This window comes from Limanda limanda, chromosome 17 (genome assembly GCF_963576545.1).
Source record: "Limanda limanda chromosome 17, fLimLim1.1, whole genome shotgun sequence".
NCBI classification, from domain to species: Eukaryota; Metazoa; Chordata; class Actinopteri; order Pleuronectiformes; family Pleuronectidae; genus Limanda; species Limanda limanda.
Genome location: NC_083652.1, coordinates 21295164 through 21307771, shown reverse-complemented (window position 1 = coordinate 21307771; position 12608 = coordinate 21295164). Strand labels below are relative to the sequence as shown.

The 12608-nt window shown below is 43.8% G+C and overlaps 1 protein-coding gene across 1 annotated transcript in view; it reads left to right on the top strand.

The window, feature by feature from the left end:
* baiap2a (BAR/IMD domain containing adaptor protein 2a) overlaps nt 1-12608 on the top strand; it is a 54406-nt gene that overhangs the window by 5469 nt on the left and 36329 nt on the right. The window contains exons 2-3 of the mRNA XM_061089589.1: nt 8234-8309; nt 11988-12074. Of these exons, the coding sequence (XP_060945572.1) occupies nt 8234-8309; nt 11988-12074 (163 nt within the window). The remainder of the gene's footprint in view (nt 1-8233; nt 8310-11987; nt 12075-12608) is intronic.

The following is a 12608-nucleotide window of genomic DNA, read 5'->3' as shown; positions in this document are numbered from 1 at the left end:
GCTGTGTAGTGAGCCCGGAAAATAGCAGAGACAAATGCGTTTTGAGTCGTCATTTTGGAGACATGATTTTCTGTCTGTTGAAATGTGAATGGGGGGGGGGGGGGGGGGGGTCATCAGCGGCACCCGCTAATTATTCATCCATAATTCATGGCCAGTCTTTTCGGAAGGCTTTGAAGCTGCCATGTCAAAAAAAAAATGTGTATCTTAATTTGCTGATATTTTCTTCTTCATCTCACCAGTGAAGTAACATGAACTGAAATTAAGTTTTTACTTATTGTGCGTTTTATTTGACGTGTTTGTTCGTTTGTTTGTCTTGGGGAGAATAAACAACAACCTCTGCTGTCATGTGACCTTCCTGCGTTAAAGTGTTTCACATTTCGTTAACGCTTAGATTTAGTTTTTCCCTCGACCAAAGTGAATGTGTCTTTTTGCCGGTCAAAGAACCAAAGCTTGCAAATAAGTCTGGTTCTCCCGGTTGCTGTGGTAACCATGCAGCGCCTGTGTTGGGTTAGTTGAGCGGCTGGTGCCGGGCCTGAGGGGGGGGGGGGGGTCACACCGGCGGCTGATGACAGCAGAGCAAACAAACACAGTAAATACTGTAGTTGGTCCCTAGCGAGCATATGATTTGTTGTGCGCTGACAGCAGGAGACCCGGGGGCGGGTTCAAGGATCCGAGAGGCGACTGAGTTTTTCTCCAGCCCACCCACAACCCTTTGTAGATAACTGCGGAGGCCTAGGTTAAGGGTTAGACAGTCACTTACCTTCCTACTTGTCAACCGGTCATTTGACTAAACTGTGCCTTTCGGCTGCTGCTATGTCGTCGGCAAAAAGCAAAAGCCTGTACTCATGTATCTGTCATTGTTTGCGGAGCTTTATGGAAAGACAAACATTGACAAAAGTTTGAGTGATGCGCTTCTTTTCTCTGCAAGACGGGAGGAACCACAAACATGACACATCACTTACCCTCAGCATGACGGAAGTTTACAGATCCAGCTCACATCCACCTTCTTTATTGCCACTTAAATGAAGGATTCTTTCAAACGTTTCTTTATCAGTCATAGTTTAGCAGGAGATCACAGACCGGTCCACTCCCCCCACACCTGTAGCTTAGTGTATGCACTGTACGGGCCCAGGTGGCAAGGTGCAGTTTGTGTTTGCATGGCGGAGAAAGGCAAGGGCAGGATTTGAAGATGCATTATTTAGCAACAGTTGATGGATGAAGTCACGTTGGAATATAGTTGATTATTTAGAATACAGGACAAGATACTTACTCACTCACTCGTCAGCGTTAGATTAACTTAGCGCCTGCTATGTTTATTATTCAACTTTTACACGTCTGCTGTGTATATATTTATTCACACGCTACGGTATCTATTCATCTGTTGCTACCTGGTCCTGTACGTATATTCTTCATTATCAGTATTTACCTTAACTGTTCATGATCTGTATACATATTTATCAGCTGCATATATATTTATTCACACGCTACAGTATTTATTCATCTGCTGATACCTGGTCCTGTACATATAATCTTCATGCACCTTAGCTTTACATAATTTATGTCTGTATTAGTTACCTCCTAACACTTAACAATCATTCAGTGTTTATCTACGTTCCTACAAGCAGTTTTAACAGCCGTTAAACTGGTCTAAATCCTTTATAATCATATGCACAACTCTTACTTTATAATTACAGTACACTGCACTCATTCTTAACTGTCCGTGGACGTTGCACTGATGTAATCCTTGTTTTCTTTCTTGTTATTACCTGTTGTCTTGACGTGCTCTGTGTGCCTTCAAATTGCCAAATAAAGTTGTTTTGAATCAGAACCCGAGGCAAGAGAATTTATGATTTTAACTGGTATGGAATATTCCTGAATATGAATAAGAATATGTTAAAAGTTGTGCTCAGATTAAAGAGATTATTGATGTAAAAAAAATGGATGAGTCAATGTGGTGCTGAATATCAGAATACTTCCATTTTATTTTTTCCGAAGAGCTAGACGGACACGTTCTTTTGGATCTTTGGCCTTGGTGGAGAGTATAAAGTGCTGTGTGCCAGGCTAGTTTTTTCTCCCAGTTAAAGGAGACAAAACATTTCTTCGACTGATCCCTGTAGAAAACTGAGATACATAATTAGAATTTGCACATCACGTTTACATACTGCTAAATCTGAATTGTAAATGTGATGGCACATTTTGCAGTTTTAAATACAATGTGTTTGATTTGTCTAATGTAGATGCCTGTCTGGGTTTGAGGTGATTAAATGTATAATAGTATATTATGTACACTTCTACTTCTCTCAGCTCATGCAGTTGGAAGTCTGTTCTCCGACATAACAGAACTATACTCAAATAGTGCTCTTGGATTTGATGTTCCCCTTGGCTTCCACTGAAAGCACATGCTGTGCGTACTGCTCTGTGGTTTTAGGTATGCAAGAAGCACAGACTTCTTCACGCTATCCACTCAAAGTGTATACCTGCCTCGGAAATAAGCTTGAGCCTCGCAGTGTTCTTTTCTGTATGGACGTGCGTACTTCAGAAAATGAAAAGTAAGAATTTGGCTGACTATGTTGGAAGGATAATCTGTAAATCTAAGTTTCTCTCATCTAATAAAAGGTTTGCTACCAGCCCTTATGAGAGAATGGGAGAAGTCAAGGCATTGGCTTGTGCCTCTGAGCACGATCTTTATGAGAATCTGGCATTCTTCTGCTTAAATGGATTCGGAATGCAACCTTTCACAAATGGCCGTCGTCTTTCCAAATACAAGCATACCAGTCTGACATTCTGTTTGTGATGAGCTGTGACCAGTCTCGGTACCAAATTGACTCGCGAGGGATAAGAACCAAGGCCAAGAGAAATAAACAAATATAATGTTTCACAGACCTTAGAGAAATACCAACACATATCTCAACAAACTGCCACATATTGTTGATGTGTAAGTTTACGCCTATTCTCGATTGTTTGTTTGGTTTCACCGTGTTTAATTTCTTTATTCTGACCCTTTCAACATGATTTTGACTACAACCCTCTAAACCTCTGTTTGCAGTTATTACTTTATACGTTCACATGATGTTCAGACTTCTTTAGGCAACGTGTGGGCTCTCTATCCACACTGTTGACATTTTACTGCATTTTCAGCTTCACTGTATTCACACTGGTTCCTGTGGTCATAGCGAAGACGGGCAACGGAAAATAAATTGCATTTGACGTGTCATTTTACCAATGTTGTTAGAATTGACTGAGCCGCAAAGTGTTTTAGATGCGGAGCTATGTGTTTGCAATAATAAGCCCTCGGGCAAAACTAAGTGGAAGTGATGGAGATTATTTTAAATTGACTGGAATGAAGAAAAAAAAACTGTTTACTCACCATTCCCTTGTTTGCTGTGGATTTTAATGTCGACGCCGCCGATAGCAAGTAGCCCGAGGCATTATGTCCATGGCTTGTCTTTCTGTCCGGCCCTTTCGTACGGACATGATATCTCAACAATGCCTTGGAGGATTATCTTCAAATTTGTCAGCAAAGGTCAAAGGTCAAAGGCCATCTCTGGCAGCACGCCGCCTTATACATTGGCATATTTTTATTTATAAAGCTATCTTGGGTCTGCTCCCCCACTACTTATGTAATTATATCTTTAAATCCCAGAGCAATTACTGCTTACGTTCAAATGAGTTTTATTTATTAATTATGCCCAAAGTTCACTCTGAATTTGGTAAGCACTGTTTTAAGTTCGCTGCACCTGCTGCTTGGAATGCACTGCAAAAAACTCTAAAGTTAAAGGAGCTCATAAACCTTGAAACTTTGAAGACTCGTGTGAGAGAAATTGGAGCGGCTTCATACCGCACTTGTTCTTGTTTTGGTGTGAATCCGGAGCTTTAGTCCTGTTGCCTTATCTTTTTCTTTTAAATGTATTTTATCTGTGTTATGTGATTTCTGTGTGTCTTGTGACTGTTGACATTTTTTTGTATGCTGCTGTCTTGGCCAGGCTTCCCTTGAAAAAGAGGTCATTGTATCTCAACGGGACTGACCTGGTTAAATAAAGGCAAATAAAAATAAATAAATAAAGGTGAATGTTGATTTGACCTCAAAAATTGATTTGACGCATGTTTGTTTTCGCATTTTTGCTATGTGAACAGGAAACGTTAATTTAGGCCCACAGATTCATTTGTTTGGTTTTGGTGGTCGAAGGTTCCGGTGGCTCACAAGGTGTTAGACCTTTTGAACATTATATATATTACATTGACTGTAACTGCTATGGTTGGCAGAGGCATAAAACAGCTGGGCGCTAATTCCACTTACATTCCACAAGGAATTCCACTTGTGTTTTCTTTAAGGATCACATGATGATATCGAATCATGATATTGCACAAATAGCAGTTTTTCTCTCTGGCAAGTATTATTCAAGCCCATTTCATTCAAGGCCCATTTCAGTCATGCCAACTCTGCAACAATGGGGAAACCCCTGGAGAGTTTAGCTGAGATGGTGGAACACCCAGATCCCGTCTCGGTCCAGCGTTCCTCATTGATCAGTGGAGTCGACCGGTAAAAGGTCAACCATCACAATACACACACAGTGCTCCTTATTAAGGAAGAAAAGACTAACTGTGAGGTTGTCATTAGGCCATACGCACATTATCCACTTTCTTTTACATTCCTCTCTGATTGCAACGCTCCTCTTGGCCGGCTCTCCTGCCTGTCACCACACAACGTGTCCTAACACAGTCCACACGAATACAGTAATTGGTGGCGTCAGTGCTCCTGATCCTGGGCATTGGAGGCCTGCAGCTGGTTGCCATGTAGAAGAGGGAAATCGGGAGAAGGGAGCGCGAGGAGGGTGAGAGGGAGCAGATGATGGCATCCTGGCTCCTGATTGTGCGTGATTCCCTCTGGCTCTAATCAGCTGGTGGTACTTTGAAATTACCCCCTTTATGCATGTCATTACTGTGTTTGTGTAGGTGTAAGAAGTGAGCCGAGCAGGCAGTGATGGATGAATATCCCGTAGTTTTAATCGACACCTTATTTAATTTACTCCGACCTTGTTTCAGTTGCTGCTGCGCGGCGGAGAAGCCTGGTCAGGGCACAGGGAGGAACATTTTTAATCCTCATATTAATGTTTTCTCTTATCTGCATCCTCTCTGCTCGTGCTCCCGGCTTCTCCTTATTCTTCCTGTCCCTGCCCACAGCACAAATGAGTGTCAAACAGATTGGATTCATTCTTTTGGAGACATCTTCCTGCCCTCCTTTAATTGTCTGCTTTAAAATATGTGCAAATAATGGATTGATTCCGTCCTCATGTAGTCACAAAATGGACAGCATCCCTGTCTCTCCACAGGAGAAGATAACACGTCTGCTGTGAAGTATAATAAGTCTCTAATTGAAAGATTTTTCAGAGACTGTTTGAATGAGCAGGGATATACAGCACGTGATTACAAACCTTTTTGTTCGTAAATATTACATCCTTTTCAGTTGATCTCTCCTTTTTTTTCCCCTTCTCTCTTTCTCCCTCTCTCCGTGTCACACAACTTCAAGTGCCCCCTGGCGCCATTTTCCAAATTAGCCGCCACAATTAGGATAACAATGTAGTACAAGAGAACTGGGATGACAAATATAGCAACAATGGGAAGAGAGGAAGACGGAAACTGCTTTGCCTTCGCTGCACGTCATTTAAGATGCGAAATGTATGAGAAAACATGTACAATAAGAATAGGAGTTATACCAGTGGCTAATCATCTAACTCTTCTATGTGAAGTTGTTCCACCACATGCACAGGGAAGAAAGACCTGTGTCAGATACCTTTGGCCTCCTCAGTGGGTGAGTGTGCTGTAATGATGCTGCACTGGGCTTTGCTTTATGTAATCCTCCCACCACTCTGAAACACCATCACTCTCTATTAGAAGCCTCCAGTTAATGTAGCTGTGAGTACACACACACACACAAACGCACACACATGCACGAACACGTGTATGAAGTGTGTTTGTGATGCTCACGTACCATGTGACCTTATCATCATCAATGAGATGCGCTTTACATCAGAGTCAGGCAGAAGGAAGGAACATTTAGGAATAAACATTTCCTTTGAGGGGTCCTCTGGGACGAGTTAGTCTTTTATCTTCCCAGAGGCGGAGAGAGAGAGCGAGGGAGCGGGGATACCTTTTATATGAGCTGCGCTGTTTGCCTGAAGGTGGGACTCTCCTCCAATTTCGCTCCCAGCCTATTTGACTAACACAGCCAGATTGTAAATAAAGGCAGCCGCTTTAAACACAAGCTGCCGTTAAATGAGTTTATAATGCTCAGTCTGCCATTGCTTTTTGGTAGCATTTAAAATGATCTCTATGCAAAACAATATGTTGTCTTCTTTTTATTTAATTTTTTTTAATTTAAAGTGAAGCCGAAGCGTCCCGATCACCATCTGGTGTCTGGCTGTAGTAGGTCAGAGGTCATGTGTCCGGCCTCCTCCATGTTACTGGATGGAGCTTGGACCAAAAGTAGAAGTTCAATACATTTGTCTCGAAGATGGTTTCTGTCATTTGAGGTATTATTGAAGTATGTCCGGCTGTATATGTTGCAAAGTGAAACGTCACGATTGACAGCTGAGACTCACTTGTGATTGGTCGAACACGTGTGTGTATGGATGGGACCACCCAACCACGGACCCATTCCCCGATTCCCACTGCGCAGACACTCGCTCCAAATGCACATGATGGTATTATTCATCATTATCCTTTTCAAATTTTACTGAGCAAACAATCACATAATGAATAGGTAGGGTAATTAGTAATAAAACAAATTGCTTATTGTTGAAACTAGAAACATAAATGTGAATTACTCTTGTATAACAGACTGTCAAGGGATCTAATCTAATTACAAACTATAAATTAAAGGTCAATAGGTTACTGTTGTATTTGGGGATGACTGACTGCTTTTAGGGGTTTTTTATTGTGTTATATTTTTGCATTCTAGTCCTGTTGTTGCCGTCCTGGCTCGAGATTTAAGCACAGTCATGGAGAGGCGTAGTAAAATTGTTACTGATGGTAATGAAAGTATTAGTGGTTTGTGTCTGACTCACCGGTGTGTCTGCTGCAGGTGGGCTGTGCTGCACTCGAGCCACTTGCACTGCAATTCCTGCTGGAATACACAAACCACAGCAAACGCACACACTTTCACAAACACCTGTGCAGTCCTATCCAAATCTAGGCTCTCATTAAAAAGACAAAAGGACAGACGACAGTGCGATGAAGGCAAAAGTAAAAAATGCTGAGGTGTGGCTGAAAGTAAGAGGCACAGGGTTTTTTTAGGAACGGCTGGGGTCGTTTCAGGTTGACGCCGGGTGGCACCGTGCCATATCATTTCTGCCACAATGTGGATTCAGGCTAGAAGTAGATTATTAAGTGTTCTTCTGCAGTATTGACGGCCTGTGTAGGGACTGCTGCTGCAGCAGTGTTGTGTGCGTGTTGTCTCTCTGTCCCCCTGGCTGTTCCTGACTCGCTGACTGGGGATCGGTTAATTGGAGGAAACCCTGGAGGAGCACAGGAGGAGGAAAGAGATGACAAGGTGGATGAGAAAGTAGAGGAAATGATGGGGCTGCGAGATGTCGGGCATCGTTGTGCTTTCCTCTGCATTTAGACGGACTCAGCCTGCAGTGTAGTATGAGACTGCAAATCTATATTCGTACTATTTACATGCCTTAGTTCCGTTAGAGGTAACACATGTAGGTTCAAGTATAGATGCTGATGCTGAGTCTCATCATATGTTTCACTGTTCGTCTCATTAGCAGCCGTAATGAGTGTGCCCATCATTGAATTCTCCTTTGAAACTCAAGTACATGCATCCCTGTCAAGACAAGTATCTTTGTTTCGAGTCGGCATATTCATCCACCCACTCCTCCAACGCCACCATCAACCGACAGCCTCTCCTGCCCCCTCCCACCTGAACTATTTCTCACCATCCGAGGGCAGGATGTGGGTGGAGAAACCCTCATTCTGCCCTCCATTAACATTCAAGACGAGTGTGTTCAAAGATTCTGTCGATGGCTGTTTTGTGAGAAACATATTTTGTGCAGTGGAGGGAGGTTTGTGTCAGAGAGAGAGAGAGAGAGAGAGAGAGAGAGAGGCAGGAAATGTAAGACGGACAGACATGAATAAAGCGAGGTGCAAGTCTTTCTTCTCTGCCCTTGACCATGCTCCGCTGATAAGTGAAACCTTCACCTCCCATCCATCTCTTGTGTATTTCTTTCAGACCATCATGGAGCAGTTCAACCCCTGCTTACGGAACTTTGTTGCCATGGGGAAGAACTATGAGAAGGCCCTTGCCAGTAAGTACTTTTTTCCTTCATTTATTTTCGCTGTGCTCCCTGTTTCGCTGCAGGTTCAGGCACAAAGCCAAGGCAGCACTCTCCCTGTCTCTTTCTCATTCTCTCCTTCGCCTTGTAAGTATCTCTCTAGCTATCTGTCCGATTGTCTGACTAAAGGACAATATTTATCCCCCTGCCAACCAGCAGGTTTTATCATGTAATGCTTCTATGGGAGGTATATTCAGAGAAACACAAAACGCCTCTAATCTGATCTGAAGTGTGGATGGCCGTCAAATGTATGGATCACTTGGTAACAGTCTCCCAAAACTTTCCCCCTAAACGCCCCTTAACTTTAACACAAGGCAGAACCCCCTCAGCCCAACTAATCCGAGAATTAGTGGAACTTCTCCCCCCTTCCCAAGCCTGTGCTCTTTTTCTCCTGACACAAACAATAACTAATCCTGGCCTTGGTGTAGGTAACAGACAGACTGGTAGGGACTCACTGAGCCATTAAAAACCCACTTTGCAGGATTGGCTCGACCCAAGGGACTAAGAGGCTCTGATTTGCGGGGGCAGGGGATGGCAGGACACGCTTCCACCCATATGGTGCAATCACTGAAATTATTCAACACCAGAAATGCCACAAAATGGGCTTCATGGGTAGGCTTTGGAGGTGTGGGAATGGGAACGCTCCAGCTTTATCAACACTGCAGTGAGTTACTGAATCTCACAGCACTTGGTAAATGCTAAAGCAACAGATGCACACAACTGAAGGACTTCAACCGCCTCACAAACATGAGCCCATTGTACAAGCGACGTTAGGCGGACGAAGGCAGGTAAACGAAACAATGGTTTTCCTGATTACGAGACGAGTTGTTCCTCCGGAGTGAAGGATGAGTGTTGGATCAGTAGCTCTGAGATGAACCCCTCCCCTACAGGTCGTCTGTCTGCCTTGCAATCACAGATCCGGTAATCCTCTCCGTCTGTTGCTGTGAGCCCCTCACCACACATTTCATTAGATAAAAGTTAAGGATCCGCACCGATCCAGCTTATCTCCTCAGCCGCCCTTTGAATGAACATACACAGTGTCCGTTGCCTGGAGATCTCTTTGTACATCTGCTGGAGCTCCCACGTTTCCCACTCGCACAAAAACACGTGTGAACTCGCATTTACAGTCACACACACATTCAGACACACTTCACCACATCAAGCGTGGCAGGAGGTCTGTTTGGCGTATCGAAGAGAAATCAGTCATGATGTTTCTTCCGATTGCAGGGGGGGGGGAGGTCTCTGCACTCGGTTCTCAGGTGTTCCCCCGGCGAGAGGAGACAGAGGAAACACATGCCGTTATCTGCCGTTGACTCAGCTGTAATTGGGATTAGCATTAGCATACGTCCCTCAGCATTGGAGCAGAGCTGCGAGGCTCGCTGCCCGGGAGACTTCCTCTATCGCAGGGCCACATCTGTCTTCTGGAATTAGCCGGCCCCTGCCAGGCTATTGTTGTAAGTGTGTCTCTCACCTGGCAGCTGTCTGCAGGCACAGGGCCCATCTGTCACCTGGACTGCTGTTGAATTCACCTCCGAAAAAGCGACGGCCATTATTCACTGGAGATGGACTGATTGGCAGTCTGCACGGCACTAGGGCAGAAATCACTGGGAGCAGACTCCTGTCTCGTTTGACCTTTGGTGGCCGGCGCCGCAACAGTCGGAGTAATGGGGCAGAGGTGGTTATTGATCTCGGAAACTAGGAGCACTCTTGATCTTTCGAGTCGGTGACAGAGAAGAGCAGATATTGCTTGTGATTGGATTAACCTCACTGATTGTTTGTCTCTATGCTAAAGATCAAGGGGTAAAGGCCAAACGTGTTGTGCACATCATTGCGTGTATGCACAAATCTGTACATGCATGTGTGGGACACCTATTTGTTTTGGTGACCTTTGACCAAATCAGTTTTATTACTTTGAGCCGTCAGGTCACACTTTAAACATTTAAAGCACCATTTATTTATCTGTAATCAATGCTAGAGGTAAAATGTAATATACCTACCACCAACTTTGACAGTCATAACTGAAAAAGAACAGACTTAATTAAATCTAGGAATACACAACAGCTAGCCATGGCTAACGCTACACTTCCAGAAATCCCTTCTTCTTCGCTACTCTTAAAAAAAGTTATTTCTAGTGGCGGTACAGTGCAACAGATGTTTAAACTAAAATACTTGAAACAAAGAAGTGGTATCGGATCAGTACACAAGCTGTGTCTCAATTCAGGAGCTGCAGCCTTCAGAGGCAGCATTTGAAGAGAGATTGCATCACAGGGACATGAATAGGCTGTCCTATTTTAAAGGCTCCTTCAAATGCCCAAACTATCCCGGGATTCATTGTGCTCTTGTGACTAGCTGTTTGTCAAAGAGGTAACCAACGAGACATCCAGTGCTTGAGTACCACACTTCAACTCAACCGAACATCCAATGGTAAACATGTTAAAAAAATGTGTCCGACTTCATCTCTGTTACCTGGCAACAGCAATAAGGGCGGGACGAGTCGGTGACGCAGATCTCGGAAAGCCTCTGCGGACCAGACCATCTAATTTCAGTTTGGCCTTTGCGGTCTATGTGGCCCGCGAAGACTTCTCCCTCCGTGGGCTGGTTAGACCGCCTCCTCTGAAGAAAGCAGCCCCTGAATTAGGACACAGCTTTAGAGTCCGGTACTCACCGATGCCTGGCTTTCTTTCTGCAGTATCTGGGGCATTTCCAGTTCAGGCGTTAGAAGTTCTTTAAGAGGCGGCCACATAAACCAAAGCATCCAGTGATGCGGAGGGGCAGCCCAACAGGTTGAAGCCTCGTCTATGCAGGTGGATGAACCATAATCCATCCACTAATCAACAGTTTCCTCAAGTCACTGTGTCACCCTGTTGGAATGTGTTCAGGCGTATACCGACAGAGAAGATGAAATGGAATGGAGAACAGAAAAGGCCAGTGGTGGTTAACACCATGACATTGCTGTTTCCTCGGTGGGAGACAATGTTATTCGCGGACCTCGTGGCCCGTTTGTTAGTGGATTATAAAGGACTGAAGAATACCCTTTGCTCTTCTTCTTTTCTTACCCCACACCACCATCCATTCAGACACCAGCCATTACACAATACGCCCAAGCATGAGGTCAGGAGGGACTTACAGCAATCTGGGGCACGTGTCACCAATAGACAAGCTGTTCAAAATATTTACCAAGCAAAGTAAATGTTTTCCACTTTTTCTCTGTTTTGAGCAACAATAATTCACATCTCGCAAATCTTCTAAATATTAATCTTAATAATCAGATACACTTTCGGGTTATAATAAACTATCTTTTATTCTAATTATGGAAATGAGCCTGGAACGAAACATAACAGGAAACCACTTATATTTGTGACTTCCCCAGCAAGTAGAGATTCTGTCAGAAAAATAATTTCCCCGCCGCAATCAAGCATGCACAACAAGATGATGTTGAGTAATTACTCTAGGTGGGAACATTAGTGCCTCCTTTGATTTCTACTGTGTGGTGAGAAGCTGTGAAAGAAAAGGAGGGAGCAGGCTTCTGCATCACTGGCCAGAGAGTTTACACAAATCCTAACCTGTATAATGTTTGAAAAGACACTGCTTGTGTAACCTTTGCCCTTATAAACAAAACCGTTCCTCTTCTTGTCTTCTCTTTGCTTGTAGATGTGACATTTGCTGCCAAAGGCTACTTTGATGCTCTGGTCAGAATGGGTGAACTGGCCAGTGAGAGTCAAGGATCCAAAGATTTGGGTAAGTGGCTGACATATACCTGATAACCTGCATTTTCTTTTCTTTTTGGGTGATTTTTCTCTCTTTTCCTGTCTCGGCTCTGGCCTCGGTCACACTGACCTTCAGCAGCACCGTCACTCCTTTGATACGGCTCCATACAAGCACACGTCTTAACATTTAACTTTCCGTGCGAAAAAATGTGGCAGCGGAAGCCAAATGCCATTCAGAGTGAGTGTGTGGGCTGATGCATTTTTTTAATTAGAATTTTTTTACTGAATCATTTGAGTTTGTTGTTAGATTGTGTCCTGGAGGAAATAACTTTCTTTTGTCGGAGGAATGTTATCAGAGGATAGACATGGGTGAGGATGATGAGATGTGAGCGCAGCTCTGTCGGTACACGTCGAGGCGGGAGCGGAATATCATTTATTTACAACAGTATAGACGATGGCAATGCGTCATCTGAAATGAGGATTCGATTTTTGAAAAGCCTTTTTAATACGACTGGTATAGGAGTTTGCCAATTTGATGTGTTTCCAGGGCGATATGTATTTATTC